Source organism: Podarcis filfolensis (genome assembly GCF_964270895.1).
Source record: "Podarcis filfolensis genome assembly, chromosome: 9".
Lineage (NCBI taxonomy): Eukaryota > Metazoa > Chordata > Lepidosauria > Squamata > Lacertidae > Podarcis > Podarcis filfolensis.
The window spans coordinates 74,137,540-74,158,176 of NC_139610.1; the positions used below are offsets into that span (position 1 = coordinate 74,137,540).

A 20,637-nucleotide genomic window follows, 5' to 3' on the forward strand; every position below is an offset into this window, starting at 1 on the left:
GGTCACACCAGACAGAGAAAACACATGCAGGTACCCACACAAACTCTTTGCATTTCTACAGAGTGAAAGCCGTCTCTTTTAGAATTAGCATGATTTGACATGGGGGCGGGGGGAGAGGGGAACCCCAACCACTAACAAATAAAAAGTTTACATTGGGAGACTGTGCAGGTAAAAAAAAAAAAAAAGGATTACAGATCTGGTGCTTGCCAGCACGACAAGCAGATTGCTCTTCCTTGGGCAAATAATTCCTGCACTGCAGTGGGTTGGACTGTTAGAATTCCTGCTCTGTGATTGCAGTCATGGGATTTTTGTCTATGACATGACGGTGTATGTTTTGACTCCACAGAGTGGGAAGTGACGGAGACAGGATGTTTCCTGTGTTCCGTGAAGTGGGACTATTGTCCTTTGTTCTTTTTCTCTTTGCTGTCTGATGCTAGAGAGAGTGGGAGCCATGTTGCAGTGCTCCGCGTGTGTTTATATGTAAATAAAGTAGATTAGCCAAAATGCTGAGTTGCTGAGGTCTGTCACGCAACTGCAAAGACTCTGCGGATCCCTAAGTGCGCTGCTGTTTGCTGGCATCGGTCGCTGTGATGTTTGGGCTGAAGAAAGCTAATGAAGCTCCCGAACGATCGACCAGGAGGGAGAGAACATGCCAGTCGGGCATGTGTCTCTGCCAGGGTCCTACTCGAGTGTAGGAAGACCATTGGGCTCCCTTCCAATGCTACAATTCTATGATGATCCAAGACACTACTCCTTGTTAATCTCTCTCTCTCTTTCTTAGATGACAACAAAGCTGGCAACAAATCACAGAAAGCATCTCTGGACAAAGAGATGACCAATGGTTTGATGGTGGTTTTGAAAAGATCCCTTGAAAGCCTTAAGAGTCTACCTTGGGTTAAGCAACTGCTGCTGAACCTCTTTCAAAGCAGTTTCTAATGTGTGACGTATATGGCCGTGTCTGTGATGAAAGCAAGGCCGACAGAACCTGCCATCTTCCTATTTTTTGGTCCTGGGAACTCTCCTTCTTTTAACTTTGCAGTACGATTACATTTAGGCATGAGTTCTGTTCCGAGGCTTCCAGACATATGCAAAAATGCATATACTTGAACCACACACACACCCCGTGCGAAAATCCTTACCCTCCCAGAGCTGGTGTGCTGAGCAGGACTTGCCTGACAAACAAGGCTGAGAGCTTAAAAGCTTTCTAGACCTGCTCAGTGTGCTACCTTCGGGATGCTCTTGCAAGATCTCGTGGGTCTGTTCGAGTTCCCACGATATCTCCCAGGCTTCCAGAACTGGTGTGCCCAGAGGACCTTGCCCAGCAGAGCAAGCCAGAGAGCTTAAAAGCTCTTTTTGAGCTGAGAAAACTTTGCATGCATTTAATTTGCACAATTTCAACCGGCCAGCCTTACACAACGCAAGGCTGAGATTGCACAAGCTAAAGGGCCATAAGATGTGGCCGTACTGTATTACCCAAAGCTCTCAAGGCGACGTACGCAGCAAACCAATAAATATTTAACTATTTTAAGCTAGGGGTGGCTACCCCCGTTTGTGTTGCTTACCAACTCCCTCCCTTTACAGTCCTCCCACTTCCTCTGACAGCTCTTTCAAACTTGGGTTCCCGTCCCCTGCCCTGCGCTTGCAAACCCAAGACTGTGAGAAGGCACTACAAATCCTTCAGTGGGGGACTGCGTGATGCTAGCCTTATGCTTCTATGTCTATAGGAAGAAATACAACCATGATAGCTGTAGGCTCTATGCCTTGTACACCACCCAGCAAGCTTCCCAGATTTCCAAAATTGCCATGTTGGTCACGCACTTTTTAGACCTGCATCATTTCGCGACACAGTAAAATTCAGTTTTGCTAGCAAAGCAGAGCTTAAACTACCCCCTTTCTAGTCCCAGAATGAGTGCAAGGAGTGTTCGTGCGACACCTCTGCAGGCTGCAGCCAACAGTGGCGTAGCGTGGGTTGTCAGCACCCGGGGCAAGGCAAGTAATTTGCGCCCCCTAACCCGTGGATTTTAGCAGGGGGCAGAGAGCTGTGAGTGCGGCCGGCCCCCCCTGCACCCCCACGCTACGCCACTGGCAGCCAACACACTAACGTGTCGTGACACACAGTTTGGAAAGCTCCTTGTGAAACAGCAGCACAAAAATATTTAATTGCAGTATTTAATTGGTTGCAGTCCTAAGAATCTGGAGGGAAGCGGCTGTCTTTTTGAGCCTCTGAGTTCAGTTGCGTCTCAGAGAGAGGTCCTTGCTGTGCTCCTTAACCTCCCCCCTGACCTTCCCCTCCCCTCCCAGCCCCCCCAGCCCACTACCAATGATGACGGCTCTAGACTGTACATCAGGATCTCAAGGCTATTGGATTGCTGTCAAGCTAAGTGCCAGCAATCAGAAGTTCTTGCTCTTCTGTCTTCTGCAATATCTCCCCGATCAATACGGTAATGGAGCGGAGGGGGGGAGGCTTGGGGCTGGCGGGGGGGGGTTGGGGGGAGAGACTGCAGGCCGCTTTGCACACATTTAGCTCCCGTTAAGGGGATATAAAACACCCAGTTATTTCTGGACCAAATCAGCAAAGGGGGGCCAGGAGGACGACAGCAGATAGGTGGCCCCTCAAAGTCATGCAGCCCCCCCAAGCCAAAAATACTTCTGCAATCTGGGGGAATGACAGAATGTTAAAAATGTGGGGATGATCAACATGAGACCTTTTACCAGCTGAATCCATGAACAGGGCTCAACAGAAACTAAATCAGCTGGATAGCTCAGTTGACTAGACTGTGGTGCTGATAACACCAAGGTTGTAAGTTTGATCCCCGTATGGGACAGCTACGTCTTCCTGCATTGCAGGGGGTTGGACTAGATGATCCTCAGGGTCCCTTCCTATTCTATGCTTCTATAATTCTGGAGGGCTGGATTTGGCTCTGGGCCTGAGCTTCCTCATGCCTGACATAAACACACAAACATACACATCACTACTGACACACTGTCAACTCTGGTCAGATAGGTGTTGCAGGATTTTTTTTTTTTAACAACCTGTCAGACCTGTTTGGCCAGCCTGCCTCTTCCAACTACTACTAATAGTAATAATAATAATTTTGTTATTTATATGCTGCCCATCTGACTGGGTTTCCCCAGCCACTCTGGGTGGCTCCCAACAAAATAGTAAAAACATAATAAAACATTTGACCATTAAAAACTTCCCTGTATGGGGCTGCCTTCAGATGTCTTCTAAAAGATATATAATTATTCATTTCCTTGACATCTGGTGGGAGGGCGTTCCACAGGGCGGGTGCCACCACCGAGAAGGCCCTCTGCTTGGTTCCCTGTAAACTTACTTCTCGCAGGGAGGGAATTGCCAGAAGACCTTCGGAGCTGGACCTCAGTGTCTGGGGTGAACGATGGGGGTGGAGACACTCCTTCAGGTATACTGGGCTGAGGCCATTTTGGGCTTTAAAAGTCAGCAACAATACTCTGAATTGTGCTCAGAAACATACTGGGAGCCAGTGTAGACCTTTAGGACTGGTGTTATATGGTCTCGGCGGCCACTCCCAGTCTCCAGTTTGGCACCTACATTCTAGCTTAGTTGTAGTTCGTTTCTGATTCATCTTGAAAGGTAGCCACAGGTAGAGCCCATTGAATTCTCTAAAAACGCTGCTGTGTCCTCTTCCAGCCTGCATTCCTGCAGCCAGGACACAGTTAAGCTTGCACACACGCACAGACACACAGACACACAATTAGCATGTATACCTGTTGTCAGTTCTGCATGATGCATGGGGCGAAGGGCAGGGTGGGGGGCCGCGATGCTGAGAAAGGAGGAAGGGTCTGTTTCATCATAGCCCGGATACGACAGGTAGCTTAACTATGATGAATGGCTGGGCCAGACTAGCCACCGCCTTGAAGTCTTTGCGAAGGGAGAGAGAAATCAGTGGATACAGAGATTCACTGTCACAACTAATAAACCTCTCCCGGGGGGCGAGGGTCCTCTGTTAAGGCTCACGCCAGCATCTAGGGAACCTCTCTGCAAGGCCCTGCGTGCTTCAGCGACCCGTCCAAACCTACCAGAGACGGGAGGGCTGTCAACTTTTTAAGCCGCCTGCTGCACCTCTGCAGGTGGAAGTATTTAAAGAAAGCCTCTCCTGCAAAAGCAGCCTGGCCTCTCCCCTCCTGTAAAGGTAAATGTAAAGGGACCCCCGACCATTAGGTCCCGTCGTGACCGACTCTGGGGTTGCGGCGCTCATCTCGCTTTACTGGCCGAGGGAGCCGGCGTACAGCTTCCGAGTCATGTGGCCAGCATGACTAAGCTACTTCTGGCGAACCAGAGCAGCACACGGAAACGCCGTTTACCTTCCCGCCGGAGCGGTACCTATTTATCTACTTGCACTTTGACGTGCTTTCGAACTGCTAGGTTGGCAGGAGCAGGGACCGAGCAACGGGAGCTCACCCCGTCACGGGGATTTGAACCGCCGACCTTCTGATCGGCAAGTCCTAGGCTCTGTGGTTTAACCTACAGCGCCACCCGCGTCCCACCTTCCCTCCTGTAGTTTCCAGCAATTGGCATTCAGAAGCATTACTGCCTCTGGATGACGTGAATATTGCTTTTATATAGCAAACAGATGAAGAATTGGAAGTTCTTTCTGAATCTTGGTTTTCTAACTTTCTCTTTTAACTTCTCCTCCTCTTTCTCTCTTTCCCCTTTTTGTGTTTCTATTGTAGCTAGATAAAAGTCTTGGTTTAATAAGGGGGACAGATATTAAGCTTTGTATTTTTCTCTAAAAACCTGAATAGAATTTATTTATTTTTTTAAAAGGAAGCATCCTTGCCTCCAATTGTGGAAGCAGAATATAGCGTTTGTGGCTAGTAGCCTCTGAAAGCCTCCTCCACAAATTTGTCCAATTTGTAAAACGATCCTAGTTTGAGGTCATTTCTACCACCTGAGGCAGGGAGTTCCACAGTTTGTTTATTTATGACTATTATTATTTTAGGGGACACGGGTGGCGCTGTGGTCTAAACAACTGAGCCTAGGGCTTGCCTATCAGAAGGTCGGTGATTTAAATCCCCGTGATGGGGTGAGCTCCTGTTGCTCGGTCCCAGCTCCTGCCAACCTAGCGGTTCGAAAGCACACCAGTGCAAGTAGATAAATAGGTTCCACTGCAGCGGGAAGGTAAACGGCGTTTCCGTGCGCTGCTCTGGTTCACCAGAAGCGGCTTAGTCATGGTGGCCACATGACCCGGAAAAACTGTCTGTGGACAAACATCGGCTTGTTTGGCCAGTAAAGCAAGATGAGCGCCACAACCCCAGAGTCGTTTGTGACTGGACTTAACTGTCAGGGGTCCTTTACCTTATTATTATTATTATTTCATTACATTTCTATACTGCCATTCATTTGAGGATCCTAGGGCGGCTTACAATATAAAATTGTAACTTTGTGCCGTGTGAATATTCCGTAGTCTCGCTTCCCCTTTGCCTATTGATGGGCCTGAGGATCACTTTCTGGACAAGCAAAAGAAGCAATTTATTTGCACCCCACCCCATAATTAACTTATGGGATTCCTTACCATGAAATGTGCTTAGTCGCAATGAACATCGGGCTGACACCTGCAGAGTTGGCATTACGGCACCTGCTTAAAACTGATGGGTGATCTAGCCATACCTGATATCTTAATCTGATCTACTGATTCGCAATGCATTTTTTTGTTTTACGAACATAATTTTACAGCTGATTTCGTTCTCTCTAACATATAGGTCTCTGAATGAAACAACTAGGGCAGACTTTGCACAGCTGGTGCTGGCTCAGATGTTTTGGACTACAGCCGTGCTGTCTGAGGCTGGTGGGCACTGTAGTCTAAAAAAATCAAGAGGGAACCAGGTTAGCAAAGGTTGAAGCCTGTGATCACTATCACTTACATAGTTTAGAGTATAGGCATGGCAGAAGTGCACAAAATTATGCTTGGCATGGGCAGAGTGGATGGAGAAAAATATTTCTTCCTCTCTCTTGTAACGTTAGGACATCCAACAAATATTCAGGAGAGATAAAAGGAAGCACACAGTTAAACAGGGCCCTGCAGGATCTGATTTCTTTCCTCAGGGCCTGTGAGACAGAGTTGTTCCACCTGGCCTTTGGCTTGGAATCAACTTGATCCCCTCTTTCCTTTTTCCTTTCTCCTTCTGTGATGGAACTCCTATTTGGGGACTTCCCTGGAGTTTTTCTAGCCCACGTAGGACCAGTCTGGATAGCTGGCCTTGGTGAAGATTGGACGTTTTTGATTTGAGTTTCTATTGAAATGAGGCTGCATTTTAATGTTGTATTTTAATCCTGTTTTTAAGTTGTATTTTAATCACTTGTTTTTATACCTGGTGTTAACCGCCCTGAGCCTGGTCTTGGCTGGGGAGGGCGGGGTATAAATAAAATTTATTATTATTAAACTACGGAACTCCTTGCCACAGGAGTGACGGCTTTTAAAAAGGCCTGGACAAATTCATGGAGGAGGAGAGGACTATTGATGGCCAACAGCCAGGATAGCTATGCTTTTCCTCCACTTCTGAACACCAGTTGCTGGAAACCACAGGGGGAGAGAGTGCACTTGAATTCGAATCCAGCTTGTGGCATTCCCTGTGGTTGGCAACTGTGAGAAAAGGATGCCTTCTTATGTACTTACACGCCTGGCTTAGAAGCTCTCACAAACACCTCAGTTCTTAAGAGGAGGATGTTGGCGAAGATGGAATACTGGTCCCAAACTGCAGAGCAACTGCGACGTCCCCATACACAGAATCCAGTTCCCCAGCGTGCCAAGCCCACGGAAGCAGCGCTGCGCCATGCGCTCCGGCACCAAAGGGAGGCCTGCGCGCAGGAACGTGGCCGCAGCAGCGATTGCTGCGTCCCTGTCAGCCCATGATGAATGGCTCCAATTTGGAGTCCGGTTCCCGCTGTCACTCTCCACCCGAAGGCCCTCCCTCTCGCCGCCAGCTGTTCTCTGCCCGGAGGCATTAGCTACGCTTTGGCGAGGACAGCCGGAGCGCATGGAACAAAGGAGCAACCTGTCTCCGGCAGGCGAAAGACTAATCGAGGGGTCTGCGTGCCGGTTGTGTCGGGGAGGTGCACGGGGCTCGCTGACGCACGCTACTGATGCACTTGCAGTCTGATGATGTGGGTCGCTTATAGCTCCGGTGCCAGGGGGTGGGGAGATGCGCGGTCCCCAGAATCGGCTGGGCTGTAGGAGGCCAAGACGCACCCGGCCCAGTGCTCTGCTTCCGAGAGAGGACAGGGAAGCAGAGTGTCAGTAGCAGACCATTGCCCTCTTCTCTGGTGACTGGGAGTGGCCGCCGGGACCACATAACACTGGTCCTGAGAGATCTGCATTGGCTCCCAGTATATTTCTGAGCACAATTCAAAGTGTTGGTGCGGATCTTTAAAGCCCTAAACGGCCTCGGTCCAGTATACCTGAAGGAGTGTCTCCACCCCCATCATTCTGCCCGGACACTGAGGTCCAGTGCTGAGGGCCTTCTAGCAGTTCCCTCACTGCGAGAAGTGAAGTTACAGGGAACCAGGCAGAGGGCCTTCTCGGTGGTGGCACCTGCCCTGTGGTACACTGTCCCACCAGATGTCAAGGAAATAAGTAGCTATCTTATCTTTAAAAGACATCTGAAGGCAGCCCTGTTTAGGGAAGTTTTTAATATTGAATGCTGTATTGTTTTTAACACTCGATTGGAAGCCGCCCAGAGTGGCTGGGGAAGCTCAGCCAGATGGGCGGAGTATAAATAATAAATTATTATATTATATTATATTATATTATATTATATTATATTATATTATATTATATTATATTATATTATATTATATTATATTATATTATATTATATTATTATATTATTTGTGTCGGGACCTGGTTCTTGGTGGCACACAGAGGCTCCTTTTTGGCTTAGAGCCCTTTGCAGACCTTCTTTCCATGAACTCCCCTAGCCTCCGAACATTGCGGGTTGCGATTCGGCGCTTCTGCGCATGCGTGACTGCTGGAACCGGGACGTAACCCGTTCTGGTACTTCTGGGTTTCAGTGGTCTGCAACCCGAAAAAACGCAACCTGAAGCGGCTGTAACCCGAGGTATGACTATACACCCAAACGCCTTGTGAAAATCCCTACCTTGGGCAAACGTTCAGGGTCTCCGGGGTGTCGCGGGATCACCTTCTGCAAGCGCAGGAAGCCATAGTCGATGGTTGGCTCATTCAAGGCTGCAGGTGGAAAGAGTGTGCAGGTTAGAATCCAGTGAATTAGGGTCGTTGTTGAGAGACAGAGTGGCCAGAACTCTGTGGCTTCTTCCGTAAATTTGTGCATTTCTAAGCTGAACTTATAGGAACGCGGGTGGCGCTGTGGGTTAAACCACAGAGCCTTGGGCTTGCCGATCAGAAGGTCGGCGGTTCGAATCCCTGCAACGGGGCGAGCTCCCGTTGCTCGGTCCCTGCTCCTTCCCACCTAGCAGTTTGAAAGCACTTCAAAGTGTAAGTAGATAAATAGGTACCACTCCAGCAGGAAGGTAAACGGCGTTTCCGTGCACTGCTCTGGTTCGCCAAAAGTGGCTTAGTCATGCTGGTCACATGACCCGGAAGCTGTACGCCAGCTCCCTTGGCCAATAAAGCGAGATGAGCGCCACAACCCCAGAGTCGGCCACGACTGGACCTAATGGCCAGGGTCCCTTTACCTTTTTAAGCTGAACTTTGGATACCAAACCCCATTCACAGAGGGCTTTCCTCTAGACACTGTTATCTCCAGACATATTCTAAATCTATTTTAAAGTCATCGCTTCCTTCTGTGGGAGGGAGTTCCATATCTTAACTACACGCTAGGCAAAGGAATCGTTCTTTTGGTCTGTGCTGAACCTCCTGGCTTTCAGCCCCATATGATGTCCACCAAGCCCCAGTGTCACAAGAAGGGGAGAAAAACAACTCCCTATTCCCTTACCCTCTCAAAAAATGTACTTCTTCCTATCTTTCATTTTATTGAAAGCATCTTCACCCTTTAACAGAAAAGAGAGGCTTCCTTGTAGTCTAAGTGACACCACACCACACAAAAGGAAAAGGAATGAGGTGGGAGGAGGAAAAATGGCAAACAGATGCTAGTTCTTAGTTATGTAGTTCCTGTAATGACCAGCTGGAACAGAAAGAATTGAAGGAGAGGAAGAGAGTTGAAATGGTGGAGGGAGCAGGGCCTCTGAATATCAGTTGCTGGAAATCGCAGGAGGGGAGAGAACTCTTGTGGGTTTCCATTTGGGGCATGGCAGGGGGTTGGACTAGATGACCCTCAGGATCCCTTCCAAATCTACGATTCTATGATTCTAACCCCCTCCAGTGTAGGAATAAAGGTAAAGGGACCCCTGACCATTAGGTCCAGTCACGGACGACTCTGGGGTTGTGGCGCTCATCTCGCTTTATTGGCCGAGGGAGCCAGCGTACAGACTCCGGGTCATGTGGCCAGCATGACTAAGCCGCTTCTGGCGAACCAGAGCAGCGCACGGAAACACCGTTTACCTTCCCGCCGGAGCGGTACCTATTTATCTACTTGCACTTTGACGTGCTTTCGAACTGCTAGGTGGGCAGCAGCTGGGACTGAGCAACGGGAGCTCACCCCATCGTGGGGATTTGAGGATTCGAACCACTGACCTTCTGATCGGCAAGTCCTAGGCTCTGTGATTTAACCCACAGCGCCACCTGCATCCCGATAATGTAGGAATAACCTGCGGCAAAAGTTCCAAAAGCACACCTTCAACCTGCCCTCATACAAGATGCCTTCTGGGACAACACCGGTGCTTAAGAACAGCCAGAATCTGCCCACAAGAACATAAGGAGAACGTTGCTGGGACAGGTCAAGGGCCCACCTGGTCCAGCCTCTCACGGTGGCTTGTGGGACACCTGCGAGCAGGATTTGAACACAAGACCCCCTCTGGGATCCAGAAGAATTGCTGCTTCCCACCTTGGAGGCACGGAAATAGCCATCACTGGTCCTCACCTTCAGGAGCTAGGCAAAAACATCCCTCTTTTTCCCAGGCCTTTGACTAATTAAACAATCTATGGCCTCTTAATCCCCCCCCCCTCTCTCATTCTCTCTCTCTCTCTCTCTCATTCTCTCTCTCTCTCTCTCTCTCTCTCTCTGGTGGTGGAATTTGAATTTGTATCTCTGGCATGTATCTATGTGTTTTTATATTGCAACCAGCCCTGTGATCCTCAGAGAAAGAGAGGCAGAGAAATTGAACAAATAACAACATTGATATGAATAATCATAAATGATCTCTTCTCCCCCCTTCCTGCTCTCCTCCTCTTTTGCCCCCCCCCCATCTCCAAGGCACAGAGAGTCAGGGATTCCACCCCCTCCAATAACCTGTCTATCAAACAGAAGGCACATACTCCCCCTCCCTCCCCCCTCCCGCTTTAAACCTCCCCCCTCCGAGATTGGCGCGCTTCATTACTGAACCAAGATGAAGATAGATTGCCTGATTTAGCGTAAACATATGCTGCAATTCCAGTTCTGGGCAGCGTTCGTGCAGGAGTAATTGGTATTGATTTTCTCCCTGCTCTCTCCCCCCGCCCCCACCCCTGGAAGGCCTTTCACAGGCCAGAGCACACGGGATTACCCATGCAACGAGGGGGGTACGTGGGTGGGATGACACACACACACACACGGGGACAGGGGAAGACGGGCCGAGACGGGTTCTTGACAGCTCTACCGTTCTGAATTCCGCACGTGGGCTCAGATGCGTGAAGGGCAAGGCCAGAGCACATGCCCCCATCGTCCCAGAGGTGGGGGGTGATTCATTCGCTTGGCCCCGCCGTTGGGGGACTGGTATAATGAAATAATAATAATAATAATAATAATAATAATAATAATAATAAAAAATTATTTATACCCCGCCCATCTGGCTGGGTTTCCCCAGCCACGCTGGGCAGCTTCCAACAGAATATTAAAATACAATAACCTATTAAACATTAAAAGCTTCCCTAAACAGGGCTGCCTTCAGATGTCTTCTAAAAGTCAGGTAGTTGTTGTCCTCTTTGACATCAGGTGGGAGGGCGTTCCACAGGGCGGGTGCCACCACCGAGAAGGCCCTCTGCCTGGTTCACTGTAACCTCGCTTCTCGCAGGGAGGGAACCGCCAGAAGGCCCTCGGCGCTGGACCTCAGTGTTTGGGCTGAACGATGGGGGTGGAGATGCTCCTTCAGGTAATTTGGACCGAGACCGTTTAGGGCTTTAAAGGTCAGCACCAACACTTTGAATTGTGCTCGGAAACGTACTGGGAGCCAATGTAGGTCTTCCAGGACCGGTGTTATGTGGTCTCGGCAGCCGCTCCCAGTCACCAGTCTAGCTGCCGCATTCTAGTTGTAGTTTCCAGGTCACCTTCAAAGGTAGCCCCAGGGTCTCATCCTGCATACCAGATGGAGCTGATAAACAGCTGCCCTGGACACAGAATTGACCTGTGCCTCCATGAACAGCTGCAAGTCCAAAATGACTCCCAGGCTGTGCACCTGGTCCTTCAGGGGCACAGTTACCCCATTCAGGACCAGGGAGTCCCCCACACCCGCCCGCCCCCTGTCCCCAAAAACAGTACTTCTGTCTTGTCAGGATTCAACCTCCATCTGTTTGCTAAGAAGCAAACTGGATCAGGACAACGGGCTGTCTAGCCCAGCGTCCTGCTCTCACAGCAGCCAGCCAGGTGCCTCTTCTGGGAAACCCACAAGCAGAATTCGAACACAAGAGCCACTCGACTTTCCTGCGGTTTCCATCAACTGGTATTCAGAAGCATCGCTGCCTCCGACTGTGGAGGTAGCACATAGCCATAGCAGCTAGTAGTCAAGCCCTGCCCCCTCCTCCTTCATGAATTTGTCTAATCCTCTTTTAAAGCCACCCAGATCTGCCATCACTGCCTCCTGTGGCAGAGAGTTCCATAGTTCAACCATGCAAAGACGGACTTCCTTTGATCTCTCCCGAAATTGCACTGACCACTCCCAGCAAACCCAAGGAGATCAGATGAGTGCCGTCGTTTCACGGCAAAGCCAGGAGTTCCAGAGGCCATGTAGGACCGTGAGCAGAAAAGCCAATACCTGCCCCCCCTTGCACCGTCTCCCCACAAAAGAAGACCGCCCCAACTCTCACCAGTGTAAACGAAGCGTCCGGGCGCTCCTTTGCAGAACTGCTTCGATTTGTAGGAGAGGGTCACTTCCACCACTCCGGGAATGTGTCTTGGTGGAGTCTGCACACGGATTGCGTGCGGCGTGATGAGCTGTTAAGAGAGGTGGGCAGACATATAAAAGCAGAACAAGAACCAATGGCAAATGGAGACCAGCATCCTGTTCTCACAGATCATTGAAATTGAAATACTTTATTGTCACTTGTACACAAGCACCCCACACTCAGCTCTCTTAGTCTTAATTCCCCTCGTTTACTGACGCACACCCACCAAACCCGAAAGTCAGCTGCCCTGTTGTTATCTTTTCATTCAGCAGCCTAACAGCCCACGGATAGAAGCTGTTCTTTACCCTGTTGGTGCGACTAATCATGGGTGGGATGCGGGTGGCGCTGTGGGTGAAACCACAGAGCCTAGGGCTTGCCGATCAGAAGGTCGGCGGTTCGAATCCCCGCGACGGGGTGAGCTCCCGTTGCTCGGTCCCAGCTCCTGCCAACCTAGCAGTACAAAAGCACATCAAAGTGCAAGTAGATAAATGGGTACCACTCCGGCGGGAAGTTAAAAGGCATTTCCGTGCGCTGCTCTGGTTCGCCAGAAGCGGCTTAGTCCTGCTGGCCACATGACCCGGAAGCTGTACGCCAGCTCCCTCGGCCAGTAAAGCGAGATGAGTGCCGCAACCCCAGAGTCGGCCACGACTGGACCTAATGGTCAGGGACCCCTTTACCTTCTGCCTGAGGGCAGGAGATCAAGAGATCAAGAAAGTGCCAGCCAGGGTGTGAATCATCCCTGAGAATTTTCCTCACTCTCCTGAGGCAACGTTCTTCCGCTATTTCATCCCACGGATTCACGGGACAGCCCATAATATCTTGTGCTGTATTCTCCACCCTCATTCCGGTGGCCCCTTCCTGAACTTTTATGGAGCTCTGGGGCTGCCGCTGGAGAGCCAGAGGCCACTGAGCCTGAATTCCACGGACCCCAGAAACACCTCCCAGAACACTGTCAGGCCAGAATTGAGACCCTCATGCGCACCTTTTCCCGAGGAACCCAACGTCCCCAGTTGGACCTTGCCTATCCAGCAGGTCAGGGAGGGCAGGAGACTATGGAAAGGAGGAGGAGATGACCATTGCAGGGGGTTGGACTAGATGATCCTTGGGTCCCTTCCAATGATTCTATGATTCTATCTTCAGGCCAGAATGCTGGCCCTTTAAGAACACCAGAACACCCTTCCTTTTCATCAGTTAAGTTGCCAACCGCAGCTGTGCAACCAGACGCAGAGGCCTCTCTATGCTGCAAACCTCCATTGTTTCGCTGCTAGCTTGAACTGTCATGGCTCCCTGCAAAGCACCCTGGGAGCTGCTGTTTAGTGAGGCTGCTCACAAATCTCCGGTTTTTTTAGGGGGGGACGATTGGCAAACCAAGTTTCAAGTCCTCAGTGTGCACATAAAAAGGAACTGTTATTTAGGGGAACTGAAATTAATTCTAAATCATATTCCGGAAACGTGAGAGATTTCAAGTGGTCAAAAAAAATATGGATGTACCGTGCTATATTACAAGCAAAAAAAATTGTTTTGATGAATTGGAAGAGCTGCAAAATGATTCCATTGGGCACATGGATTGATAGTATGGACAGATTAGCTACATACGAACGAATTGCATGTCGATGCAAAATAAGAATGGATAAATATGAAGAAATCTGGATCGAATATTTAAGCGATAAGGCGGACAGTTGTGGGAAGTAGGGGGAGGAGAGAGAGGTGGGGAAATATTGTTTAAAAAGGTGTAGTCGTAGGTATATCAGTGCATTCAAATCTGAATTGTCAAATTGTGTGATTATTGTTATTATTTTGTTGTATGTGTCTTTTGCGGTGGATGTTTGTATAGAAAAAATGATTAAACAAATAATAATAATAATAAAGTCCTCAGAGTGCCCCTGGAGACTCACCTCGCTCCACACCAGCATGGTGCCAAAGACCACCTGCAGCCCGTCAAAGAAGTTGTCCCCGATGACAATGACGGTGGCGCCGCCCGTCGTCCAGCCTTCGCTGGGGCTGATGGCTTTGATGCAGGGGGTGGCAGCTTCAGGCAGGGAGAGGGGAGAGACAAGGCAGAGAGTCAGCAACTGGGGTGAGCGGAAGAAGAGGAGGTTTAGATCACCATAAGAGGGGAAAGTGGGCAGTGATGTGGGGGGCAGAGGAGGGCAAAGGGGAAGGCAGTGCATGTTGGAGGGAAGGAAAAACAGGCAATGAAGGGGGTTGGACTAGATGGCCTTCGGGGGTCCCTTCCAACTCTACAGTTCTCTGATTCCAGGCTTCCGAGCCAATGAGGATTATAGAGAACCATAGGCTGTGAAAGCCCCAAGAGAAAGGTGGTCCTTCTTCATAGAATTGTTGGAAGGCACACTACGGGCCATCTAGTCCAACCCCAAATCATTTGCCCACATTAGTGCACAGAAATAATAATAATAATAATAATAATAATAATAATAATACAGTGGTATCTCTGGATGTGAACGAGATCTGTTCCGGAGCCCTGTTCGCATCCTGAAGCAAACACAACCTGCGTCTGCGCATGCGTGGGTCACGATTCGCCACTTCCGCACATGCAGGTGACGTCGTTTTGAGCGACTGTGCATGCGCGAGCAGCAAAACCCGGAAGTAACATGCTCCATTACTTCCGGGTCGCCACGGAGCGCAACCCAAAAATCCTTAACCTGAAGCTACTTCAACCTGAGGTATGACTGTAATAATAATAATAATAATAATAATAATAATAATAATAATAATAATATATTTATACCCCGCCCATCCGGCTGGGTTTCCCCAGCCACTCTGGCCAGCTTCCAACAAAATATTAAAATAAAATAGCTGTCGTCTTCCGTCTGTCTTGAGAGTCAATGGAGTATGCCTCCGGGGGTGGGGTCAAACCACTGCATTAGCAGTACCAAAGGGTACTGCGCATGTCTGGGCAGCATGCATGGGGGACCTGGGCTGCCCAGACGACAAGACCCCCCTCTCGGCCTCACCGATGGGGTCCAATGAAAAGCAGAGTGATATGTTAGGCACCAGCTTGCCGGAAGGAGGCGTACAAGGTGCCACAGAAAATAATATATGGAGATGAGCAGTGATCGCTGCAATGCATCGATGTACAACTGCCAGATTCTTTCGTAAACCTAGAATCTGTGATAAGGTCTGGCTACGATAAGATCTGACGCCTGAATTTGCCACTGCGCTGCTACAACACAGACCTTCAGAGGGGTCCAGCCTTCTTGCTCGCCTCCCGTGCTTGGAGTTGTTGTGCACAAACATGTTATCAGACACCGCCAGGACATGGCCGTCCACATTGACTGTCGTCGACACCACAACCTAAAGGGGAAGAGAGATTAGGGGTTTGCCAAGGAGGAGGAGATATCTAGACTCCCAGAGCAATTTCCTGGTCCTCAGAAGGTAGAAAAACAGGCTAGACAACCATCGGGGTCATTCCATCAGAGAGAGGGCACTGTCCAGGACTATAGGGTGACGTCTGCCCCGTCCTGCCCCACTGAGCATCGCTGATGCAATTTGTCACAGCCAGATTTGCCCTTGATGCCTTTCAGCTGCTTGGCTGCGCATTCTCTGCACAAAGAAATAAGGTGGAAGGCCAGCTGCCAATTTGCACACTGGCAGGTGCGCAGGCTGGGGTCATTTTGGACTCACAGCTGTCCATGGAGGCACAGGTCAACTCTGTGTCCAGGGCAGCTGTCTCCCAGCTCCATCTGGTACGCAGGATGAGACCCTATCTGCCCGCAGACTGTCTCACCAGAGTGGTGCATGCTCTGGTTATCTCCCGCTTGGACTACTGCAATGCGCTCTACATGGGGCTACCTTTGAAGGTGACCCGGAAACTACAACTAATCCAGAATGCGGCAGCTAGACTGGTGACTGGGAGCGGCCGCCAAGACCACATAACACTGGTCTTGAAAGACCTACATTAGCTCCCAGTATGTTTCCGAGCACAATTCAAAGTGTTGGTGTTGACCTTGAAAGCCCTAAATGGCCTCGGTCCAAATTACCTGAAGGAGCATCTCCACCCCCATCGTTCAGCCCGTAAAAACAGTATGTTTTTTAATGTTTTATTACGTTTTTATATATGTTTGAAGCTGCCCAGAGTGGCTTGGGCAATGCAACCAGATGGACGCGGTATAAATGATAAACTTTATTATTATTATTATTATTATTATTATTATTATTATTATTATTTCTCTTCTTTGATGAGTTTCCTTAAAGAAGTTTTAAAATGTCCATTGGGGTCTGGCTGTTGCAGGGGTATGCGTGGAATCACACATAAACTGTGTTTTTGCAGGGGAATGGAGAATCTAGAACATTTTAAAGTCATCTGGTGGGATTTTTACTTCCTATGCTTCAGACGTAAGACGTTTAACATTAAAAATCCACGCCAGCTTGGGAAATATAGATGCCTGGGTTTATATTTCTTTTTCCTACTATTCATTGTGTGTTTGTTTGCTTGCTGTCTATGGCATGATGCAATACCCCGCCAGCGCACTTTGGGTCTGTGAATAAGGCCAGCCTCACGCAGGGCAAGGGGAGCCCAGCCCACGCCAGAGACCTCAGCAGGACCCAGAGGGGCCACGCTGTCTGTGGGGGCAAGCAGGGGCTCCCTGGGCCTCAACCAGCTCTGGCTGGCTGGCTGGGGGGCTTCATCATCAGGTTCCTCTCCTAACGATATGGTAATTGTGACATTTTTACATGATTAGCAGCCATTCCAATTTGCATAGCGCGGGTGCCTGGGAGCGAAAGCACACCCACCTTGATGAGGGAAGGAGAAGGAGCAGCAGCAGCAGCAGACGCCGACGCCGCTACGGGCAAGAGGCGAGTGCGAACCACGCTTGGTAGCAGAGGTAGATGTAGGCAAGCGAGACCGACTCGCTCGCACTGGGTGCCAAGCCCAGAGGGCATAGCAGGGGGAATTGCAACAATGATGAACAATGATTAAATACAATAAACTCTGCTTATAGAGATGGGAGACACAGAGGCATACCAACAAACGAACATGTTTGCATTAGGGGATGTCCTGAAGTAGAGGACCTCTTGCACTGCCCCTTATATAATGAAGCAAGAGAAAGGTTTTTAGCACCTATAATATCAAGGTCCCCTGGCCAGAACCCCTCTGGCATGATTTGATATCTCCTCGCAGACACAGATAAGTATGTGACCTGGCGTGTAGCACTCTTTGCAACTGCCGCTAGGAAAATTAGAGCAAATTATATAGCCAAGGTAGCCACCAACTGTAAAGGAGATGAATTTATTTGACCCTATCTACATCAAGCTATATTCTGTCTTTATAACCAAACTCCGAATATAATTGCACATTGTATCAATCAACATTATTTTTTAATATATTAGTGGCCATGTGATAATTTTAGCTTATTTTATCGTTTAATGTCTTAACTTGTATATTAAGGTACTTTTATAGCTCTGTTTAGAGTAGGCAATGTCTTGATAATATAAATGTTTTAAGTTTTTTGTATCAATCCAGTATATTTTCCTTTAATTGTTGGATGATTCTGTGTACATTGCGGCAGCCTTTGGCTATGTGCAATAGAACTGACTGACTGACTTACAAACAACGGAAGGCAAGAGGTGAGGGGGCTCCGAATTTTGGCGCCGCACAGGGCACCGCTGAAGTTTTAAAGCTCAAATTTCAGCTGAAATTCCTGCATTGCAGCGGGTTGGACTGGATAACCCTTGAGGGGTCCCTTCCATGATTCAAAATCTGCTCTAGGCAACGGCGGAAGCCAGCAGGCCACAGGCACACCTGTCCCCACCTAAACACTATGACCCTGGCTGCAAATTGTTTCTGGAACCCTAAGGCTTGGGGACCCAGTCATCTGCAAGAAAGTCTTCTCCCATATCAACCAGCCCATGACTGAAACTCAGCGGGTGAGAATGGGACTCCTGAGGGCCCTCTCGCTGGGGAAGGGCCTTTTCAGTGGTGGCTCCTTGTGTGTGGAACTCCCTCCCGACCAAGGTGTGCCTCTGGCCCCATCTCACTGTAGCATCTTTCTCTGTGGCTCTTTGGAGAGGACCAGATCGCTCCTGCTGCGGTTTTCGTCAGGAAGGAACAGAAGTAGCCGGTGAAAGGGAAAACGGGGTGCATCTCACCTGAAAGCGGCGCATGTCCCTGGGGTTCCCTGCATTCTTCAGGCAGTTCTGGTTGCATTTGAGGAAGAACTTGAGGAAAAATCTAGAAGGAAGAGGAGAAAAGAGGGCGTTGCACTTACCCAGAGAGAAGCCATTGCTCTGGCTCTCTTCGGTGGTCAAGTCAGAGATTGTGTCTGGTAGGGCAGAAAGCAAGGAGCCCAACAGCAGGGGGCGCCAGAGCCAATGTTGGAAAGAGCCAACCTGGCTGAGTTCTACAAGGCCAAGACTGTAGAAAGTGCTGGTGGGCAGAGCCAACCTCTGAACTGGCTGTAAGTAAGGCAGGCAGTAGGTAGGAGGAGGCTGAGGTTGGCAGGGCACTGCTCAATTTGCCCCGACAGACGAGGTTTCATGGTGGTCACCAGATTCCAAGCCCTGGTTCCTCGCCTGATGGTTTGGCTCAGGTGCTCTGGCCAACTTGGCCGCAGAGAAGTTCAAGAAAGTTGTTTTCCCCCCAATAATTCAAACCACAATTCAAAGTGTTGGTGCTGACCTTGAAAGCCCTAAACGGCCTCTGTCCAGTATACCTGAAGGAGTGTCTCCACCCCCATCGTTCTACCTGACACTGAGGTCCAGCTCTGAGGGCCTTCTGGCGGTTCCCTCACTGCTTCTTCAGGTGCACCATGTTCACACATTGCAGGGGGTTGGACTAGATGACCCCTCATGACCCCTTCCAACTCTGCAGTCCTAGGATTCTAGGATCCAGCTTGGTGTAGATCATACCCCTAAGGGATACTCTAGGGAACCCCCTCCCTAAAGAAGCCAGACTGGATCCATCCTTGCTGTGCTGGCAGGTGGAGTCTGTTTTATTCCAACAATTCAAAGTGTTGGTGCTGACCTTGAAAGCCCTAAACAGCCTCCGCCCAGTATTACTGAAGGAGCGTCTCCACCTCCATCATTCAGCCCGGACACTGAGGTCCAGCTCCGAGGGTCTTCTGGCACTTCCCTCACTGCAAGAAGCCAAGTTACAGGGAACCAGGCAGAGGGCCTTCTCTGTAGTGGCACCTACCCTGTGGAACGCCCTCCCACCAGATGTCAAAGAGAACAACAACTACCAGTCTTTTAGAAGCCATCTGAAGGCAGCCCTCTTTAGGGAAGCTTTTAAAGTTTGATGTATTATGGTATTTTAATATTTTGTTGGAAGCCACCCAGCGTGGCTGGGGGGGCCCAGCCAGATGGGCGGGGTGTAAATAAATTATGATGATGATGATGATGATGATGATGATGATGATGATGATGCAACAGTATCCAAGCACCTTCTCTGGTCAAACCAGTCTGGACTGTGGCCGGCGCCTGTCAAAACACCTTTCCCAACACCCTCGTTCACCCACCCCCAATCCTTGCCTAAATGGATCACGCACCCTTTGCCTCCCTCCCTCCCTTGCGCCTGGTGGTCGCGCTGGCCCTTTAAGGCAGCCCTGAAATGCACCCTTCTCTGCTTAAGAGGGTATTGATTGGAAACTGATCCCCGGCTGCCTCCGAGGCAGCTAATGGGCTTTATTGCTGCAGAGAACGATCAATCAGGGAATACAAACCCTGGAGATATCTGAGCCCTGGGGGGGGGGGGCGGTGGCGCAGATGGCAGGGCGTGTGGGGCGAGGGAGGCCTGTGCTGGATGCAGATCTGAGCCACGGCTTCACACGCCCAGCTCCTTCCAGGAGATGCAGAGATACCTGGAGTTACCCCCAAATTGCCACTGGGGTGCATGTTATAATGTTCTGCTTTCTGCGCCTTTCGTAGCAGCCTGAGAATTGCTCGCTTTGCTGGGCTGCTGTTCAAGGCAAGGGAGTTTTTAAAGCAGAGGTTGGGTGTCTAATTCCACAATTCTTTGATTCCATTAGCTCACTGTGAGTTTCCAAAGCAGACCGGGAGCCTGGGTGCCCGCCTTTAATGGGCATGAGAAGCTGGGCATGAGAAACTGCGGAGAGCGCCAGGCCCTCAGGGCAGCTGGCAACCTCTGTGCATCCTGGGAACCGTCAGCGGCTAAAGTCTGACACCAGCCACACCCTCACGGTGCATTTAAAGCGCATGGCTTACCCCAAAGAGTCCTGGGAGCAGCTGTGGTTGGTTAAGGGTGCTGGGAATGCTCACAAGGATGGAAGAATGAGGAAATCCCAACGAAAGAAAAATTGATGGGCTACGCAGAGCTGGCTAAATTGACATACAAATTGCGGGACCAGGACAACTGTGACTTTAAGGAAGAAGGGGAGCTTTTTACAACATTATCTAAAAAGACAACAAAATGAATTGGACTCCTTGGCAGGTTTTGAATAAACAT

At 49.7% G+C, this 20,637-nt stretch overlaps 1 protein-coding gene across 1 annotated transcript in view; it reads right to left on the bottom strand.

The window, feature by feature from the left end:
• LOC310742210 (transcription factor COE1-like) overlaps window positions 1–20,637 on the bottom strand; it is a 98,275-nt gene that overhangs the window by 16,773 nt on the left and 60,865 nt on the right. Inside the window, exons 8-12 of the mRNA XM_083571278.1 lie at window positions 18,324–18,405; window positions 15,410–15,527; window positions 14,108–14,241; window positions 12,135–12,261; window positions 8,137–8,225 (exon numbers count right to left, since the gene is read on the bottom strand). Coding sequence (XP_083427404.1) covers window positions 8,137–8,225; window positions 12,135–12,261; window positions 14,108–14,241; window positions 15,410–15,527; window positions 18,324–18,405 — 550 coding nt within the window. The remainder of the gene's footprint in view (window positions 1–8,136; window positions 8,226–12,134; window positions 12,262–14,107; window positions 14,242–15,409; window positions 15,528–18,323; window positions 18,406–20,637) is intronic.